Below are 20105 nucleotides of genomic sequence, written 5' to 3'. Positions count from 1 at the left end.
ACCAGCCACCCACCCAAGAAGAAAGAGGCTCGGGGCAGGGAGGAGGGAACAGGGAGGCTGGCCGTCTGCACACCAGCCTTCAGAGCTGACGGAAGCTTCCATGAACTTGCTTCCAGCAGTGGGCCAGTGACAGTCAAAGCGGCTGTGACAGCCAGTCCAGGGCTGGTTTTAAAGCTCTAACAGTCTGGACAGTGTGGTAGCATCTGGGCGGGTGTAGACCACCCGGGGTCAGGTGTAGACCCTGGAACAGTGAGCCGCCAGCCCAGACTCAGCAGGGCCAGCTGCGGCTCCCGGCCCTGCTCCCACGCAGAGCGAGGCCGCCATAGCCCTGCAGGGAGGGTGGCACCCTCTGAGACCCTCTGGTGCCTGGGCTCCTCTGCATGTGCTCAGACCTGGGGGTGGGCACGGAGGTCCCCATGCCTTCCCCTGCCTCAGGCCTGCGCTGCTGCTTCCCAGCACCCAGAGGTTTCCGTCCCTCCCGCACATGGTGCTTGGAGCAAGACAGGAAGGAGGGAGGTGGCTGGGCGGGGCTTCTTGCTGGGGAATGGGGGCCCAGCTGAATGCTGGGTGGTGCGGAGAGCCACCGGCCTGATGTGGGAAGGCCGTTCGCTAAGTGCTGTGTGGGTCTAGGTGGGCATCTGGAGCAAGCTGTCCAGGCGGTGACGGGCTGAGAATGGCCGGCATCTCCTGTCATTGGCTCACGCGGTCCTCGGTGATTTGATGTCTGCGTGTCTGTGACCTGGGCCGTCACCAGAGCCCGCAGGACCGTTGGTGGCTCTGCGTGGCACTTTAGGGGTAACCGGCATCCTCCAGGTGCCCCTGAGCCTCAGTCTTCAGTGGCTCCAGCCCCGGGCACGCGGCAGAGAAGGGACGAAGTGTATTCCCCGCTTGGCATCCTGAGTTCCACTGGCCTCTGGAGGGTGAGGCTCTGGCCCTGGGGCAGGGAAGCCCAGGGTCTCAGGACACTTAGGAGATTCTGCTTCGCTGTATTTGAAGACGTTGAGATGAGGCTGACACTTACATAAAATTAACCACTTAAAAGCCAGCAGTGTGGTGCATTTAACACATCTGCCACACGTGCAGCCGGCACCTCTGCCTGATTCTGGAAATTTCCATCATTCCCCCACCCCCAGAACCTCTGGACCCGTCAGTCATGCCTGTTCTCCCTGCCCCCACCAGCAGCCCCGAGTGTGCTGTCCGCCTCTTCCCTGCCACGTGGCCATGTGGGTTTCTGTGTCCACATGTTCCGGAGGTGGCATTGCCTGAGCAGTGTCCTCTGTGTCTGGCAGGTTCACCAGCACGGGGTTCTCGAGGCGCGTCTTCTTCGTGGCCGGGTAATGCTCACAGGTGACCACGCCTTGTCTGTTCATCTACTCATGGCCTTCTGGGCTGCTGTGAATGTCCCAGCGCAAGCATGCCGAGTCCCCGTCTCCAGCACCCCCCCCACCGGGGTCCGCGTGTGGACGTGGGGCTGCGGGCGCACGTGGTAATCCACCTACGCCGAACATTCGGAGGAATTCCCGGAGTCTCCACGTGGCCACACCGTTTTGAGGCACGGCAGGTGAGTCCCAAAGTGGAGCTTAGTCCGGGTGGGGTCTCGGCTTTGCACAGGAGAGTTCCATGTGAGCCAGACGTGGAAGGAAACAGCTTTACTGGAGAAGCAGGGTTACAGCCGTGGCTGTTCCTGTGGGGCTGGGCTACCCACAGACAGAGAGCAGCTCAGGGGTCACATCGTAGGCACCGTTTTTTTTTTTTTTTTTTTTTTTTAATTTTATTTTATGGAATCTTGCTCTGGTTGCCCAGGCTGGAGTGCAATGGCAGGATCTTGGCTCACTGCAACCTCTGCTTCCCAGTTTCGGGCAATTCTCCTGCTTCAGCCTCCTGAGTAGCCTGGACTATACGCACGCTCCACCACACCAGCTAATTTTGTATTTTTAGTAGAGACAGGTTTCTCCATGTTGGCCAGGCTGGTCTCGAACTCCTGACCTCAGGTGATCCACCTGCCTCGGCCTCCCAAAGTGCTGGGATCACAGGTGTGAGCCACTGTGCCCAGCCAGAAATGTCGCATTTTGATGAAGCCCGTTTATTTTCTCTTGTTGCTGGTGCTCTTGGTGTCATACCTGAGAACTGAATGCCAAATCCAATGTCACACAGATTTTCCGTGTTGTATTTTAGGAGTTTAATAGTTTGAGCTCCCATGGTTAGGTGTTGCATCCTGAGTTTTCTGTGTTAATTTTGTGTATGCTGTTAGGGAAGGGATCAGCTTCGTTCATTCCTTTGCATGTGGAGATCATTTTCCCAGCACTATTTGCTGGAAAGACTGTCGTCTTCCCATTGAACGGTCCGGAGCCCCTGCTGGAGGCCACCTGGCTGCAGGTGCAGGGTGATGGCTCGGGTCATTGCTATGCTCTGTCCGTCTCCAGGTCTCCACGCTGCTGCCACACTGTTTTGACAGGAAGCTTTGCTTTCTGCCACTGTAGGCCAGCTGTCACCATCTGTGATATTCTTAGGCTGAGCTAGAGCTCCACGCCCGTCCTGTGCCCTCCCCACAACCACCATTTTCCCAAAGCTTCCTGCCAAGATGGAGTCCTGGGCGGCCAGGGGCCAAGCTGCGGTGAGAGCAGCTGAGGGCCTGACCCTGCCAAGGAGGCTGTGCTGGGGACTCGGGCCTCCAGGTCACCTCTCTCTTCCCCAGGCCTGCAGCTGAGCCAGCAGACCCACGCTGAGGACCTGCTGCGGGACCAGGGGCAGCTTGGTGTTGGGGAGCCGGGGGCGGGGGTTGCTGTGTGGGTGCTGGCAGTGGCTGCTCCTGCAAAGGCCCCCCAGCCCTGACTGCACAGGGACCCCAGACATTTGGGGGTGATGGGCTCAGTGGGGTGAGGCCTCAGGGCCATCTGCCAAGGATTAATGGGGTGAGGAGAACCCGGCCTTGGAGGGGTCAGGCCTGATGGGCCCTGGGTCCGAGGAGAGTGCAAGCCATAAGCTCCAGCCAAGGCTGTCACGGCCTGTCCTCAGGTCACTTGTCAGCCCCAGGTGAGTGGGACTCAGGATCCAGCGACTCGACCCCCACCATGAGGGCCCCTCTGACTGCCGGGTGAGGGGTCTTCCTGAGCAGGGCTGGACTCTCAAGTGTCAGAGTCAAGGGCTCCCTGGAGTGGGTATCTGAGGCCCCTGGCTGAGTCCAGGGCCTCCCTCTTTTTGTGACCTTGGGGGGTGCCCAGGGGTGGTAGCAGATGTGTCCTTCACGGTGACATGCCCCCCAGAGGCTGTCTGAGGAGGGCAGCTCACACCATGGTCCCCAGGGGACTTCCTGCCCACAGGCCTCGGCCTGAGACGTGGGCACATTGGCCCCGTTGTCCTGGGACCCTCTGTCACACAGAGCACAGGTGGCACGGTGGGTAACCGTCTCTCACCGGCTCTGTGGGCTTCAGACGAGAGGGAAGAATCCGACGGGCCTGATGGGAGGGCGAGGGTTGTGATTCCGTGTAGAGGAAGTGTGCAGAGCAGGGAGGCCCACAGGGGAGGGAGGTGAGGGCTCTGGGGCTGCGCCGTCTGGAAGATGGAAATGCGCTGGCCAGAGTGAGTGGTGGCCGCATGGCCTCGGAGCACACTACACACCACAGGCTGTGGCCTCGTGCTGTGAGACTTGACCCCAGACGCCCCTCCAGTCATGCTGCCCGTAGGTCCCCTGGGAGTCACGGCTGCCGTCCCAGACGGAGGAGGAGGGTGCCTGCTCCAGGACTCTGCGGGCCCTTCCTATGGTTCCAGGACCGTGCTGTGGCGCCTCGGGGCTACCGGTTACCCCTACCATGAGCTCCTGTCCTGCCCCCCTGGCCCAGGACCTGCAGCCCCATCCCAGGGTCTCCGGGAGACCAGGGATGCACGGCTGCTCTGGGTCAAGAGGAGCCTGAACCCCAGGGCAAGAGGCCAGGGAGAAGGGGCTGTGGGATTGGGGGCCACATGGCAGGGCTCTGGGCAGGGGGCTTGCAGTGCTGCTGGCTCCTCCTGCCTCCCCGTGCAGAGGCCGGGTGGGGACACCCCTTAGCGCCAGCCCTTCCTGGGTAATGGGTCCCTTGCCTGAGCTGTGCCACAGGGCCCCGTCCCACCCACAGCAGAGTCCCTGGGACGGACCTCGGGGCCGACAGCTCCTCGTGGTTGCCCTGGCAGACTTGCTGGCTCCGGGCGCGTCCCTCTGAGGCCCCGTCTGTCCCTCCACAGACACAGGGCGCCCTGTTTCCCCAGGAGCTGGAACACGGGCCCTCTGTTCGCACCTGGCCAGACTCCCCCTGGGCGGGCCTAGGGGGGCTCCACACAGACCCACACTGTGCCTGGCCTCCTCTGCCTGAACCCGTGTTGTCCCCACCGTAGCCCCCACAGTGGCTCTGCCGTGGGCAGCGTTGCTCCAGGTGCAGTGGAAGGGGTGGGTGGCTGCCCCCCAGGCGGGGGGAGATGGGAAGGCCTCTGTCCTGTGGCGAGGCCCCCTCCTGACCTCTCCAGGGATGCATCCTGGGTGGGGGAAGACATAGCCACGCAGCTTTGCCCCCTTCTGCCAATCCCTGGCTGGTGGTTCTGCCACCAGCCCAGTTAGGTCTAAGGACTCCTGGGGCAGGTACTGGAAAGATCACCTGGCAAAGCCCCCTGCCCCCCCATCCCCCACTCACCCCTCAAGCCCGGGTACCACTGGGTCACCTGCTCCCCAGCAGTGGAGGGTGGGAGGGGGACACGGCCCTCACCGAGGGGAGGGAGGGATGAGGGCTTCTCCATCGAAGCAGTTTGTTTTGAAGCACTCGGGTCAATGGTACAGTAACAGGAGTAATAGAAAAATAAGCACTAGGTGCTGTTGTCCCCTGACGATGAAAAGGTGGCGGAGAGGCTGTCCTCCAATTCAGGCCTCGTCAAGGCCCCAGAGATAGCATGGTCCTAGCCTGGAGGGCTGGGCTGGCAACAGAGAGTCTGTCTGCCCCCCGCAGACCCCAGTCACCAGGGAGGAAATAGTCCAGAATGCACATGTGCGCCTGCAGGTGTGGGGTTCGAGGCGGCTCCAGGGGGTGGAGATGACGGTGAGGACAGAAGATGTCCATCCACCAACCCCACATCCTGGCCAGGCGCGTCCAGGTCCCCGTGGGGTAAGTGCTGGGCTGCCCCAGACACCACAGAGACTGGGCTTGGAGGGTCAGGCGGGGAACACACTGTGGAGGGGTGAATAGAAACCAGCCCCCAGGATGCTAGGGACCCCAAGAGCTGCGTGGCCTGAGGCTGGGGCTTCAGTGGAAACAGGTGTCAGGATGGCCACTGTTCTGACCTGGGGGGTTCAACAGCCCTAGGCTGGGCTGGGTGGACGGGAGAGCAGAGCCCCCGGAGGAGGCCAGGCTGCGGGGCCCCCACGGATCCTCTCTCCATGTCCCTCTTGGCGAGGCTGGGCCTGGATCGGGCCCAGGGAAGGGCAGACGTCGCTGAGCAGCTGCAGGGTGGAGTCTTCGCCTTTATTTCTGGTGCACGCCTAGAGGGGCTCGGGCAGAGGCTCCCCCCGGTCCCTGAAATAGGCCCTCAGCTCCTGCAGGCTGACTGGGGGGAAGTAGGTGCCGATCCTCTTCCGCACCCACCACTTGCCCTGTGCGGCGTGGCTGCCCCCGGGGCGGCTGAACTTGTATCGGTAGTGCTCTCCTCGGACCCACCTGCAAGGGGACAGTGTCAGCCTGGGGCCCCCCGAGGAGGGAGGGGCTGCAGGAGGAGCCCCCACACTAAGCACAGGCAAACCCAAGCAGCCCCCAGCAGGGCGACCATCCCCGTCCACACCCCAGCAGTGAGCAGCGCAGCAAAGCGGGGAAGAGAAGCCAGGGTTGGCGCGAGGCGGATACGGGGTGGCTCTGGGAGAGGAGACCCAGCAGGGACCACACGGCAGAGTGACCACCCGGGAAGGCCGGGGCTTCGTGGCTGGCACCGAGCAGGCCCGAGGCTGTTCCCAAGGCCCCATTTGAGTCTCGGGCGACCCTGGCCTGGGATGGTGCTGCCCACAGCGTGGCGGCTCCACCGTCAGGCCAGCCCTGGCTCGATGTGAACAGGGGTTTCTGTCCACGGGGCAGCCTGACGCTGCGAGGGAGCCAGGCCAGGACCCCAGTGCCTGAGCTGTGGAGACTCCGGCGGCCTGCTGTTCTTGAGCAGCACCCCATCTCCCCTGGGCCGGGGCAGTGGCAGGTCTCTCGGCTGAGCGCTGTGGACGCCCCGATGACTCCTGGTGACTGGGCCTGGCTTGAGCCCCCCCCCCCACCCCGGGCTTTGGTCCTGTGCTGGCAGGAGTCATCGCTGGGCTCTTGGAGGACGGGGCATTTTCTCCTGGGCCTGAGCCTCGGGATGAGATGAAGCCCCTCCAGTGTCAGGTTTGCTTGGCTGCCCAGGTCACCACTGCCAGCCCCACCCGTCCCTCCAGGCCCCTGCCCCAGTTGAGCAGCAGATGTGGAAGCTTCTCAGCCCCGAGGGCAGAGCTGGCCCCCAGCGGCTAGATGAGTGTGAGGATGCAACTGTCACAGGACCAGGGCCCCCGATGGCCCCTGGGATGAGCCCAGGCAAGTGCTGGTGGCTTCATAGCACCCCAGGGCCCGGGCCCGACGGTCTGGGGCGCTGTCATTGTCTGGGGCTTCCCTCGACCAGCACACAGCTGTGCCGTGGGGTGCTGGGTGGGGACCTTGGGCCGTGCCCCTTGGGCTGGGAGGGTGAGGACCTCTGTGCCTGCCCTCCCCCTCCTGGCTCTGGCTCTGGGTATGTGCGATGGATGACAGGTCCTCTCTCGGAGTCAGAACTGCCCAGAAAAACTGGGAAGGTAGAGACCCCCTGGGGCGGAGGGATCCCTGAGGCCCCTGATGGGAGAGAGGGATCAGCAGCTCCAAGAGGAGGGGTCGTGTCTTAGGAAAACCTGCCAGGCACTCAAGACTGAGGGCAGTGGGGGCAGCTGGTAGCTCCGTTCACTCCGGGAGGGCACTGCCCAATGCCCCAGGACCCCGGGGTCTTTCCTGGACACCCTGGGCCCGAGGCCGCCATGGCTTTTCCTGGCTCTGTGGATAGCAGTGGCCAGCAAGGGGACTGAGGTCAGGTGGCACCAGCCAGAGAAGTCATGCTGGACCCCACAGCTGCCCTCCGAGCAGCCCAGCAGCAGGCGGAGGGGCCAGGGGCTGGGGTGAGGGGGTGAGGGTGTGTAGCAGTGGTGGCAGCGTGATCCCCGCACATGCTCCTGGCCCTTGCTGGGGCGACGTGGAATCCACGCAGGTCCACCCTCTCCCAAACCTGCATTTAGCGGGCTGGGAGGGCGGGGGGGGGGTCCCGGGAAGGCCTCTGCGGTGGGGTTGCCCATCTTTCATTCCCACTCTCACTTTCTTCTCCTTCCCCGGACAGGGTCAACCCTGGGGGGACTGGGGCTGGTCTCTGACACCAAGAGCTGGAACAGCAGTTTGGAAAGGGTCAGAACCCTCTGTGCCAACTGGCAGGTCGGTGGGAAGGGGCCCCAGGCCCACAGCAGCCTGAACGGTTGCATTTCATTCCCACAGACAAACTACCCACGAAGGCCATGGCGCCGTCCCCAGCAGACTGCAGAGTGTTTAAAAGAGGGGATCTCCCAGCCTTTTAAAATTGGCCCACACTGGCACCATCTTGCCATCTTGCACAGCTGCAGTAGGGATCCCAGCCAGCGGCTGGACCCCGTGCCCTTCCACACCCACCCACCCCCCGTTCTGCTTCCTCGATGATTTCAAGAGCATCATCGGAGCGGAATCCTACAGCAGGTGCCCTCAGGACAGGGGCTGCTGGCTGGGCGCAGTTCTTGGCTTCCTCTGTCGTCCTCACCGACATGTCCCGAGGCGTGAGCGCGCCCTAGTGTGGGCGGTGGTTCTGCTGAAGGACAGCTGCGGTTTTTTTTTTTTTTTTTTTTTTTTTTGCAGTGTTTGCCTATTAAAGCTGCTGTAAACCTCAGCGTGGGTTTTTGCACGAACCTGGGTTTTAACTCTGGTCTAGATGCCCGTGGCAGCAGCTGCTGTGTCACGTGGTGACGTCCGGTTTTGTTTTTGAGAAGCCACACTCCCCTCCCAGCCACGCACGCGTGATGGGACTTCTCGGACTTGGTGTTGCTGTGCGAGGCGCCATTTTATTCCAGCCCCTCCGACGGGGTACGGTGGTTTCTCCCGGGGGGTCTCGCTTGCCTCCCTAATGACAAGTGTTTCTCAGGGGCCTCTGTGCCATCTGCGTCTTCGGTGGAGTGTCTCTTCCTGTGTTCGTTTTCTAATATTTCACTGTTAAATTTTAAAACTTCTTTACATAGTTCAGATGTTAGCCTGTTGTCAGATGTAGGCTTGCAAACGTTTTCTACCAGTCTGTAGCTTAAAAAGATGTTTCGTTGTCTTAACACGGGGTCTTTTACAGAGCAAATGGCTTTTAATTTTAATGAAGTTCTACTTACCAGTTTTTCCTTTTACAGACCATTCTTTTAGAATCAAGTATGATGGCTCTGCCTGGCCCAAGCTCCCAAATATTTTTTCCTGAAAAATTTCCCCAAAGATTGTATTTTTTTGAGACGGGCTTTTGCGACATCGCCCAGGCTGGAGTGCAGTGGTGTGATCTTGGCTCACTGCACCCTCCGCCTCCAAGGCTCAAGTGATCCTCCCACCTCAGCCTCCTGAGTAGCTGGGACTACAGGTGTGCGCCACCACGCCTGGCTAATTATTCATATTTTAGTAGAGATGGGGTTTCGCCATGTTGCCCAGGCTGGTCTCAAAACTCCTGAGCTCAAGCAATCTTCCTGCTCAGCCTTCCGAGGTGCTAGGATTACAGATGTCAGCCATGGTGCCCGGCTGTGGAGGCTGACTGTCTCATGTTCTACATGTAAGTCCGGGATCCACTCAAGCTACTTTTGTGTATGGTGTGAGACTTGGGCTGAAGGTTTTGTTCTGCCCACAAAAGGCCCGTGGCCGTGGAAGCATTTGTCCAAGGGGCTGCCTTTTCCCTGCTGGACTGCTCTTGGCACCCTGGTAAAAAAAAAAAACAAAACACAAACCAACCAGCCCCACCTCAGCCGGGCGTATTGTGTGGGTCTGTCTGGGGGTTCTCTGTTTTGTCCCATGGATCTGTGTGTCCGTCCCCTGTGAGTACCACACTGTACTGAGGGTTGTAATTATATGTCCTGAAACTGGGGAGAGTGATTCCTTCCGCTTTGTTCTTTTTCAGAACGGCTTCAGGTATTTTAGCTCCTTTCTCTTTCCATATAAAACTTGGAATGACTTGTCCTCGCCTATGAAAAACATGTTGCTGTGATTGGTTATTAGAAGTTGCGTTAAACCGTGTATCGACATGGAAGGAACGGTTGTGTTCACCGTGTTGACGTCCAGCCCTCGGACACGCTGTGTCTCCGGATGAGGCGTCTGCTGCTGTGTCTCAGCAGCACTGTGCAGTGTGCGGCACGTGTGAACATTCTGCTGGGTTTACATATAACGATTCACCCTGTGGAGTGGCTCTAAGTGGTATTGCTTATTTAATCCAGTGTCGGTGTGTTCACTGCTAGGACAGAGAAGTACTGTTGCATCATTTATGCTGTGTCTTCTGACTTTGCTGAACTCACTTATTTTTTTGACATGGAGTCTTCCTCTGTTGCCCAGGCTGGAGAGCAGAGGCGTGAGCTCGGCTCACTGCACCTCCGCCTCCTGGGTTCAAGTGATTCCCCTGTCTCGGCCTCCAGAATAGCTGGGATTATAGGCACCCACCCCCACACCTGGCTAATTTTGTATTTTTAGGAGAGATGGGGTTTCTCCGTGTTGGTCAGGCTGGTCTTGAACTGCCGACCTCAGGTGATCCGCCCGCCTCCGCCTCCTGACCTGCTGGGATGACAGGCGGGAGCCGCCACGCCTGGCCTCGCTTACTAATTCCAGGAGTGGTTTTGTTGGATTCCTCAGGCTTTCCTACAAAGACGATGGTGTCCTCTGGGAACAGGCACACCTTTGGTGCTTCCTTGGTGATCTATATGAATTTTAATGGAGTTCAATGTATCAGTTTTTCCTTTTACAGATCAGCCTTTTGGTAGCAAGTACAACAGCTCTGCCTGATTCACACCCTTGTCCTGCCGTGCCGTGGCGGCAGTCTGTCCAGTACCGCGCGGGATACCACGGTTAGTGCAGACAGCCTTTCTTGTTCTGGATCTCGGCGGCGGAGGGTGGATTCCTTCCCCGGTGGGGTTTCCACGGATGCTCTGCAGCCAGTTGAGGAAGTCCCTCTGCGTCTCTGTTTTTCCAAGAGCATAAATCGTGAATAGATGTGAGGTTTGTCAAGCGCTTTCCCTGCACCGATGGATACGATCGTGCAAATTACGTCTTCAGTTGGTTAACGTGGATCACATCCACTGATTTTCAAATACAGAACCATCTTTATCCCTGGAATAAACCTTACCTGGTCACGGTATGTTATATATTGCCAAATTATATTTAGTAACTTTTTTTTTTTTTTGAGACAGAGTCTCACTGTTGCCCAGGCTGGAGTGCAGCGGGGCTGTCTCAGCTCAGTGCAACCTCAGCCTCCTGAGTAGCTGGGACTACAGGCACATGCCACCACGCCCAGCTAATTTTTTGTATTTTTAGTAGAGATGGTGTTTCACCATGTTGGCCAGGCTGGTCTTGAACTCCTGACCTCAGGTGATCCACCTGCCTCAGCCTCCCAAAGTGTTGGGATTACAGGCGTGAGCCACTGTGCCCAGCCTATTTAGTAATATTGTGTTAAAAATTGTTGTGTCTATCCCTAAGGGATATTGGCTGTAATATTATTTTCTTATAGTATCTCCATATGGTTTTGGTATCAGAATCATTAACATCATAACATAAATTGAAGCTGGGTACAGGAGCTCATGCTTGTAATCACAGCACTTTGGGAGGCTGAGGTGGGAGGATCGCTTGAGCCCAGCCAGGGCAACATGACAAAAACCCTGTCTCTACAAAAAGTGTAAGAAAGAGGCGAGGCATGGTGGTGTGGGGCTGCAGCCCCAGGCAGCTGGCAGGCTGAGGTGGGAGACTCTGAGCTCAGGGGGTCGAGGCTGCAGTGACTCTCGTCTGTGACATTGCACTCCAGCCTACATGATGCAGTGAGATCCTGTCTCGAAAAAGAAGAAAAAAGAAAACATACATTGACGTTTTCCCTTCTCTTTTCTGGGAAACTAAGACTTCTCCAGTGAAACCATCTGAGCCTGGGATTTCTTTTTGGAGTTTAAAATTACAAATTCAGTTTTCCGTTATAGGGCTATTTCATACGTGGCTTGGAATTGTCTATTTCATGCGACGTGAGTTGTGGTAGTTTGTGTTTTTCAGAAATTGGTTTATTTGACCCAAGTTATAGATGGATGTTTGTAGAGATGTTTGTAGCATTCCCTTACTACTCATCTCGGGAATGCGGGGCCTGGACTGATACCTCTTTCTTCATTTCAAGACAGCCTCCTGCTGCTGCCCAGGCTGGAGTGCAGTGGTGTGATCTCGGCTCAAGCGATTCTTGTGCCTCAGCGTACCAAGTAGCTGGGACTGCCTGGCTAATTTTTTGTAATTTTTAGTAGAGACAGGGTTTCACCATGTTGGCCAGGCTGGTGTTGAACTCCTGACCTCGTGATCCACCCACCTCAGCTGCCCAAAGTGCTGGGTGACAGGTGTGAGCCACCGCCCCCAGCCTCTTCTTTCATTTCCGATATTGGCAACTGTATCTTCTCCTTTCGTCATTCTTACTAGAGGTTTGTTGATTTTATTGGTCTTCTTAAAGAACCATCTCTCTGTTTCAGTCAGTTTCGCTGTTTTTGGTTTCATTTTCCACTTGTTACTATTTTCTTACTGCTCCTTGCTATGAATCTTTTCCTGCTCACAGAATCCTGAGCTTAGATGATTTTTCTTACTTTTTAAGAGCTGGGGTCTTCCTGTGTTGCCTCATGGCAGGAGGCTGGCTTCACACTCATGGATTCGAGCAATCCTCCCACCTCAGCCTCCTGAGTCACTGGGACTACAGGCGTGTGCCGGCACCCAGCTGAGGCTGGATGACTGAGCTGAGATCTTCGCTCTTCGTTAACCTCTCCTGTCTCTTTTCTAACGTAGGCATCTCGTGCTTTCCCTCTCATCACTGGTTAAGTACATTCCACATGCAGTTAACAGGCATCAATATACCATGACATGTTACGCTTTTCACTGAGTTCCGTGGATGTCATTAGGGTGTTCTTTTATGTTCTGGCTAAATCTGCGTCTTGTGATTCTGTCAGCTGTTGGGGGAAGGGTGTTGGACCGTCCGAACATACTTGCTGATCTGTCCGTTTCTCCTTCACGTTTTGCCGACCCGTGCTTAGTGCGCGCACACTTCGGGGTGCTGCGTCTGCTTGGTGGGGTGACCCTGTTCTCACTCTCCGAGAATTTGTACACTGAGCGCTACCTCGACGTTGATACGATCACTGCTTTATTTTCATTACCATTCACGTAAGTTGAGTGTTTCTGTCCTTTTACTTTGAGCCTGCCTCTGCAGACGATCCCTCATGATGGTGGTTCAACGGATGGGTTTTCCACTTGGCAACGGTGTAGAAACTGTGCTTTGAGTACCTGTGCAACCACTCAGCTTTTCACTTTTAATACAGTATTCAGTGGATCGCGTAAGATACTCGACACTTTATTATAAAATAGACTGTGTGTTAGATGACTGTGCTCACTGTAGCCTCACGTAAGTGATCTGGGCCTGGCTGAGGTAGTGGGTGAGGCTGAGCTATGACTGATGTTTGGTATGTGTACTAAACGCAGTTTTGATTTATGTTTTCAACTTACAGTGGGTTTATCAGGGCCGAAGCTTTATACATATGTTTAAGTTACTATCTTCTTTTTTTTTTCAGACGGGGTCTTCTTGTGTCTCTGGCCGGGCGCAGTGGCTCATGCCTGTCACCCAGCACTTTGGAAAGATGAGGCGGGTGGATCTCCTGAGGTCGGGAGTTCAAGACTAGCCTGACCAACATGATGAAACTACTGTCTACTAAAAATACCAAAAAAATTAGCCAGGTAGTCCCAGACTGGAGTGCAGTGGCATGATCCTGGCTCACTGTGGCGTCAGCCTCCTGGGCAGCTGGGATTACAGGCACGCACCACCACGCCTGGCTAATTTTTGTGTTTTTGGTAGAGAGAGGGTTTTGCCATACTGGCCATTTCGAGCTCCGGACAAGTGAAAAGCCTGTCTCAGCTCCCAAAGTGCTGGGATTACACAGCACGTGGCCCATCGTTTAATCGTTTAGTCAGATCATTTATATTTAATATCAAGTCCGTCGCTGTACTTGTTCTTTTTCCCAACCTGCCCTCCTAGGGGTTTTGTAATTTCTTTCTTTTTTTTTTTTTTTTGAGATGTAGTTTCGCTCTTGTTACCCAGGCTGGAGTGCAATGGCGCGATCTCGGCTCACCGCAACCTCCGCCTCCTGGGTTCAGGCAATTCTCCTGCCTCAGCCTCCTGAGTAGCTGGGATCACAGGCACACGCCACCGTGCCCAGCTAATTTTTTGTATTTTTAGTAGAGACGGGGTTTCACCACGTTGACCAGGATGGTCTCGATCTCTTGACCTCGTGATCCACCCGCCTCGGCCTCCCAAAGTGCTGGGATTACAGGCTTGAGCCACTGCGCCCGGCCGGGTTTGGTAATTTCTTAGAATGCATTTTGATTTGTCAATAGGGCATTCCCGTGTTATCTCCTGTACAGGCTGTCTCCTGGCGGCTGCTCTTGGTACTGCATTCTACACATACAACGCTATACGCAGAGTCTGCTGATGTCATTTTATCAGCTCAAGTGAAGTGGGGACACCTCACCTCTCTATGTTCATTTCCAGTGACCTCAGATGCTTCCTCTACGTAAACTTGGGACGACTTCAGACAGTTTGATAGCCTTTGCTCCACCGTCAGCCATGACTGGGAACTCGAGGACGCCTGGCTGATGTCTGCATTTCTGTGGAGATCGGGTTTCTTAGAAATTTGGCGGATGTGTTCAGGGTTGAATTTCTTTGGGTTTTTCCTGTGGAGGGTTTACTCAGTTTATTGGCTCTGTAGGTTTGTTCCGTTTTCCGTTACGATTTCCTCAAGTCCACCTTCAGCCCTCGGCTCGCTCTTCCCTCTGGGATTTTGCCGGTGTGGATTCTGGATCTGCTGCTGCCGTCTCGTCGGCCCCCAGGTCCCGGAGGCTCTTGTGTTTCCCCAGCCTGCGACCTTGGTGGTGTTCCACTGGGTCCTTCCTGTTCTACATTGATTCTTTCCTCTGCATTCTCCATTCAGATGTTGAGTCAAACCGTCTTCTGTTGCTTTGCTGAGACCGTTTCGATCAGCTGTGTCTGCACCTGCTTACTGAACCCCTTTGTGACGACGGCTGCATCGCCGCCCGTGCGGAGTGGCTCCAATACCGCTGGCACCTTTGTGCTCTCTCACCTGTTGATTCCCTGAGTTCATCAGTTTCACATCGTCTTGGTTCTCGCTATGACAAGCGATTTTTCCACTGAAAACTCCACATTTTGGGTATTAGGAGATATTGGGTCTTATTTAAATCTCCTTCTGACATCATGCTGGTAGAGAAGGGGGTGGGGTCCTGCCTCATGACTGCCAGGTGGGGGTAGAACTCCAGTTGACACATTAGGGGTATTCCCTGCTGCTGCTGGGTAGGATGGCGCCTCCATGACGCCATGGCGGGGTGGCCTTGCCACTGCGGGGTGGTAGTGAAGGTTCTGACTCTCTGCTGGTTTTCACTTTGGACCACTCTGGAGAGGGAGGAGGTCCTCCTGTGGTCTCCACCGACACCATAGCAGCGGGGGTCCTTCCTGCCCACTGGGATGGAAATCTCAGCTTCCTGTTGGCCTCCTCTGGCAGCACCCCAGCGAGGGGAGTCCAGGCCCCTACCCCATCCCTTGCTGGGGCGGGTGGCCCGTGGTTTCTCCATGGTGCAGGCTGGAGTGGTGGTGACTTTCTCTAAGTTTTCTGCCTTCCTAGGCTGCTCTTGGCTGGCCCTTTACCAGAGAGCACAGACTTCTGTGGAGGTGTTTTGTGGTCTGTATCTGCTGGTATTACTGGGTTTCCAGCAATGAGGCGGAACAAAAACCCAGGCTGTCACCACTGTTTTGGGGCTGTGGCTCCGTCCTGAGGGCCCTGCTGCTGGGCTCTCTTCTCACCTTCAGCCTTGTTTCCACAGAGCGTCCAGGGATCCGCGTCTGCCCTGTCTTCCAGCTGTAAAGTCAGTGCTGTGCCCTGTCACAATGCCGCCTGCTCAGAGATGTGCTGTGTGGAGAGTTGGCACACTATTGACCCTTTCTAAGGGAGACTCTGGGACCCATGACATGGAACCGCACCTGCCCAGACCTGAGGAGCTGTTGCGGTGCCTCTTGGCTGAGAAGCAGATGATCCGATCTGCGCGCTCACCGGAAGAGGCTTCCCTCAGGTCTGAGGATTAAACCTTCCTCCGGGCTAGCTCCAGGGTCCCCAGGCACTGAGGCCGTGACCTGGAGTGGGGGCTGGGGGGACCTGAAGGGTGCCCTGGCGGGGGCAGTAACAGAGAAGACCTGCATGGAGCCTGGAAGGACGAGCCGTGGGGCCGGGACCCCGGTGGGCCTGGAGGGCAGCACCTGCCTCACGTGACCCTGTCTAAGGACACCGGCTGGGAGAGCAGCTACCCGCCCCCACAGGCTCTGGGATGAAGACTGAGGCCTGGCCCATGAGGAGGGACCCCCACTGCCCTATGCCCCAGCTCCCTGTACTGCTGGTGCTGGGGACGCACCTTGCCGGGGCTGCGTCCGTCCATCCCCGCCCTCCACCCTCCAGACAGCGGGGAGCAACTCCACGGGGTGCAGCCGTCCTGGTTCCCAGAGAGTGTCCCTGGAGGGAAAACCCAGAACTGTGTTTTCTGTCAGAATCGGTGGCTGATGGCATGGGAGAGGGGTGGGCAGTCCAGACTCCGCTCGATCCTACCATGTGGGGTGGGGGACACAAAGGCTTGTCAGCGTGGCCCCCCCCGCCCCAGGTCTGGCCACGTGGGAGTCTCCAGTGTTTCACGCCCCGCCCCCTCCCACACCCCAGTGGGGCCCAACCCTTGCCTCCTGCTCCCAGCCCTATGACATCTCCCTCTGCACCCCAGCTCTGCCGCATGGAGTCCAAACAAACAGTCATCCTGGGTCAGGGGAGGAGGGTGACTTCCCCCATGGCCACCGCCTCTGGCTCCTGAGAATCTGACCCTGCATTGCTCCGTCCTCTGGATGTCACCAAGTCACTGCCCAGGGGAAGCCAGCCTGCAGGGCCCACAAGGTTCTCACTTCGGTCCCCTGTCCATGAGCCAGAGCCCCACCAGGCAGTCAAACCACCACCCCACCCGACCTCAGCCCCAGACACTCTGGGCTGTGACATCCCAGGGTATGCAGGTGTCAGTCCAGCACAGTTCACCATGCACCTTGGGGGCGCCTCTGGCCATGGCAGGTTTGGTTTGAGGGAGGCTGTGAGGCAGGGGTGGGACCAGCCGGGATGCCAAGGCTGATGGGGTCCCCATTTTGCTCCTAGCAGGCCCCACCCGATGCCTGGATTTGGGGGAGGGCGTCCTACCTGGGCGGGGGCCTGCCCTCGAAGGGGCTGTGTGCCAGCAGGGACAGGGCCACAGCGTCGCCGGCCAGCAGCTTTCCTGCCAGGCGGAGGATCCACTCGTTGTGCTCGTACGTCTGGGAGGAGAGGGTGGGCTGGGACGCTGCGCTGCCGGCTGTCCAGGCGCAGCCCCTCCCGACACTCGGCCGTGCCCTCTGCTCCCTCCCCTGCCTGCCTCTCGGTCTGCCCGGCGGCGTGTGGTGCTGAGGCTCCCTGGGTGGCTGCGCCCCAGTTCTTTGGGGTCCCTAAGGGGCACCTGTGTCACGTGCTCCTGGTAGCCCTGACCACTCCTTCCCATGCTGGCCGCTGTCCTTGCCCCCCTGCCTGTCCGCCCCAGCTCACTCTGGGCTCTGCCTCCCTGAGGCTCAGTGTCCTGGTGGCTGAGACAGGGCTGGGAGGACGGAAAGAGGTGCTCGCTCTGTGGGTGCCCCAGCTGCCCTCAGCCCTGGGTATGCCTTCCTGTTTTCTGAGACGGTCTGGCTCTGCCCCCCAGGCTGGAGTGCAATGGTACCACCATCTGACGCGGCCTGGTCGGGCTCAGTCGATCCTTCTGCAGCTGAAACCCCAGGCGCCCCCCTCCCCTGCTAGCTAACTTGGGTGTTTTCCGTAGACAGACCGTCTGGCTACGGCACCCAGCCATGAGGCGCTGCCTGGCAGGTCCTGGGAGATGGTGGGGCTGGGCTGTCACATGAGGCCCCGCCTGAGGCTGGGCCTGGTCGTTGTGTGGGCTCAGCTCTCATCTCGGGCAGGATCCCAGATCCCCTGAGCCTCCCTCCCCAACCCCCTCAGTGGTTGCTCTAGGAACCTGCAGTCTGCAGGCAGCGGGTGGGATAAGGTGGGGCCGTGCACCCGCCAGGGACCGACCCCCACCTGGAAGGCGGCGAACCACATGAGCCAGTCCAGGCGGTAGTGGTAGGGGGAGATGAGGCAGGGCCGTCTGCTGGGGTCTCCTGGCTTACACTTGAACTCGTAGTCCTCCCACACAGCGTCGGGGGCACTGGCATTGGGGCTGGCGGTGCCCTGCAGGACCACCTCCGTCCGCTCCTTGGTGACACTGCCAGGAGACCGAGGCAGGTCAGGCCCACGTCACACACCAGCTGGGCTGAGTGGGGGGCTGGGGGACTCCCCGACGTTCCATCCTGGCCCATGTGGACGGCCTGCATCCCCCACCTGCCTCCTGGTCAGGGCCTACTGCGTGGCTGCCCCCAAGGAAGCATGGTAGGTGTGGCTCTGCCTGGGAACTCTCGAGAGCACTTTCCCTGCCCCTGAAAACGTGACTGGTGTGTGCGCCACACCCCTGAGCAGCTCAGGGGGTGGACACCAGAGGCCAAGGGGCCAGCCCCAGGGCAGTAAGGGCACCTGGATCTCGAGGCACTGCCTGTGTGCAGGCGGCACCACCCTGCATTCCAGGGCTGCAGCTGACCTCCCTGGTGACCTGGGGCACTTCCCTCACAGGACCGGCATGTAAGAGGCTGGGGTGGGGCAGGGGACGCGTGGGGTCATGGGGGCCCACACCCCAACCCCGCCTGGGTGTGGCTGTTGAGGGCCGACTCTCCCACGTACCTTCCGAAGGCCCCGTAGGTGTTGACGATGCGCAGAGGGTTGAAGGAGGTGTTCATGACCTGCCTGGAGCTCAGCAAGTTGAGGACCACGGGCACGCTGAGCCAGGCCAGCAGGACGCCCAGTGAGACGTTGGCTGCACGCCGCACCGCCGGGCCTGCGGGAAAGTTCTTCCAGGTGGGGCTCTCAGCTGCCCCCTGGCCCGCCCCTGGGGAGACCCCCACTGCTGCTCACTAAGGGCCAGCTGTCCCAGTCCTGGGGACAGAGCAACGCCTGATGTCACCATGCCTGGTTCCACAGCAGACGGGGCTGACTCACTTCCTGCTCTGGGACCCGCAACCCACACAGGCAGCCTGTCGGGCCTCCGGGCTGGCACGGCTCAGCTTTCCCATGCCCATGGGCCCTGGGGCAGGACTCCCTCCCCGCCACTGATGCGGCACAGCCACCTACCGAATCTGGGCTCAGGCCGGGCGCCTCGGGCTTCCCTCTGCATGTGCAGAACTCGGTCCTTCAGGCTGCCCGGACCGGAGGGGAACAGGCATGCCAGGGCGGCATCATCGAAGCAGGCCAGGCTGGGCACCATGGTCAGCCAGTTCAAGAAGCTGAGGTTCCCACTTACAATGAGCACGGCCTGTGGAGACACGGCCGCTGAGACTCGGGCGCTGGAACCTCGCTTCCCGGAGCGGGGGCCCTAACCCTTGCCACCCCCAGCCCTGGCATCACAACCCGAACCCAGCTGTGCCTTCATGGAGGGGGCAGCAGATGCCATAGAGTTGCCTTCCGGTAGGTGCTTCCAGAAAGTTCTTCCCATGACTGCACATGTCTGTGCAGGTTCTGTCTTAGTGATCCACAAGGCTGGGGCGGGACCAGACCCTGTGCCTGCCTGGAGCTCCTTACTTGTTGGGGGACGCCTGCCAGGGCCTTGCTGGAGGAGGCTGTGCTTGGAGAGCAGGTGCACGGGATGCCCCTCAGCCGACGGGCGACATGGACGACAGGAACTATGGGCACCACCAGGAACGCCCCCATGCCAAAATACAAAATGCAGGGAAGCGAGACATGGGCACAGGATGCGGTGCCACGGGCATGAACAGCAGGGGAGGGGAGGAGCCGCGTGCAGGGCTGGGGCACGGCGGGAGCGCGCCAGGGAAAGACGCAGGTGTGAGCAAAGCCCCACGACAGCAGGGACTCGGAGGGACTGGGCTCTGGACACCCCTGCAGGCCAGGGAGTGATCGCAGGTGGCAGCACTGGACACTGAGCTACTGCAGAGGTCACAGGAGCTGCCAGCCTCGCCCCTGCCACTGCTGCAGAGGTGTCAGGGAGACAGGTGGCCTGTCGCCCTGCATGGCTGAGGGTCTTCAGCTGAGTTGGGGAACTTGAGTTGGCATGGCTTCCTCGGAGGGCTGTGGTCGCATTCTGTCGGCAACGCCCAGCCTTTATCCCCATCGCCCAGGAGGAAGGGTGAGGGCATAGACACCACATCTCGGGAGGGGTCGGTGCAGGTGGAGCGTGTCAGTTTCATGGGTGATGACAGCTTTTAGCAGCTGCATTCACAGCTCTCCTGGGTTAATTTGGAAAAATGGCCTTCCTGGTTGTGAGCCCAAAAATATTTCCTATTCTCCCCTATTTACAATGTTACCAAACCCCTGTGCCAAAAACGGCTCCGCCACACCCAGACTGAGTGTGACCGGTGCTGGTCTGGGGCGCAGGGACGCCCCAGGCACCAGTGGAATGTCCTGCTCTCCAGTCTTGGTGACAGAAAGCGCGGGCCTTTGCGCCCCTTCCCTGTGGTCAGCCTGACTAGCAGACAGGACCGAAGCGATGTGGGGCCCAGCCTGCACCAGCGCCCGTTCTGAGGCCCGGCCACGCCAGAACCATCCAGAGCTTTGAGCTCTGAGCTGCCTGCCTGTGTTGGTCAGGGTAGGCCTG

General features: G+C 58.5%; 1 protein-coding gene across 5 annotated transcripts in view; it reads right to left on the bottom strand.

Annotated features, from left to right (window-relative positions):
• Positions 1-2164: 2164 nt before the first annotated feature.
• The window catches only part of LMF1 (lipase maturation factor 1), a 115257-nt gene continuing 97316 nt past the window's right edge, over positions 2165-20105 (bottom strand). For 2 of the 5 annotated variants that reach the window (XM_074381814.1, XM_074381815.1), the window contains 6 exons: positions 18629-18809; positions 18182-18335; positions 17489-17672; positions 16583-16695; positions 15768-15865; positions 2165-5675 (listed from right to left, as the gene is read on the bottom strand). In XM_074381814.1, the coding sequence (XP_074237915.1) occupies positions 5548-5675; positions 15768-15865; positions 16583-16695; positions 17489-17672; positions 18182-18335; positions 18629-18809 (858 nt within the window). In that variant the 3' untranslated portion in view covers positions 2165-5547. Of the gene's footprint in view, positions 5676-15767; positions 15866-16582; positions 16700-17488; positions 17673-18181; positions 18336-18628; positions 18810-20105 lie in introns of all 5 variants that reach the window. The other 3 variants (XM_010338982.2, XM_003928362.3, XM_039477837.2) reach the window with 2 other exon arrangements.

Source organism: Saimiri boliviensis, chromosome 12 (assembly GCF_048565385.1).
Source record: "Saimiri boliviensis isolate mSaiBol1 chromosome 12, mSaiBol1.pri, whole genome shotgun sequence".
In the NCBI taxonomy this organism is placed as follows: domain Eukaryota; kingdom Metazoa; phylum Chordata; class Mammalia; order Primates; family Cebidae; genus Saimiri; species Saimiri boliviensis.
Note: the sequence above shows the minus strand (reverse complement) of the source record. Positions and strands in the feature narration are given on the sequence as shown.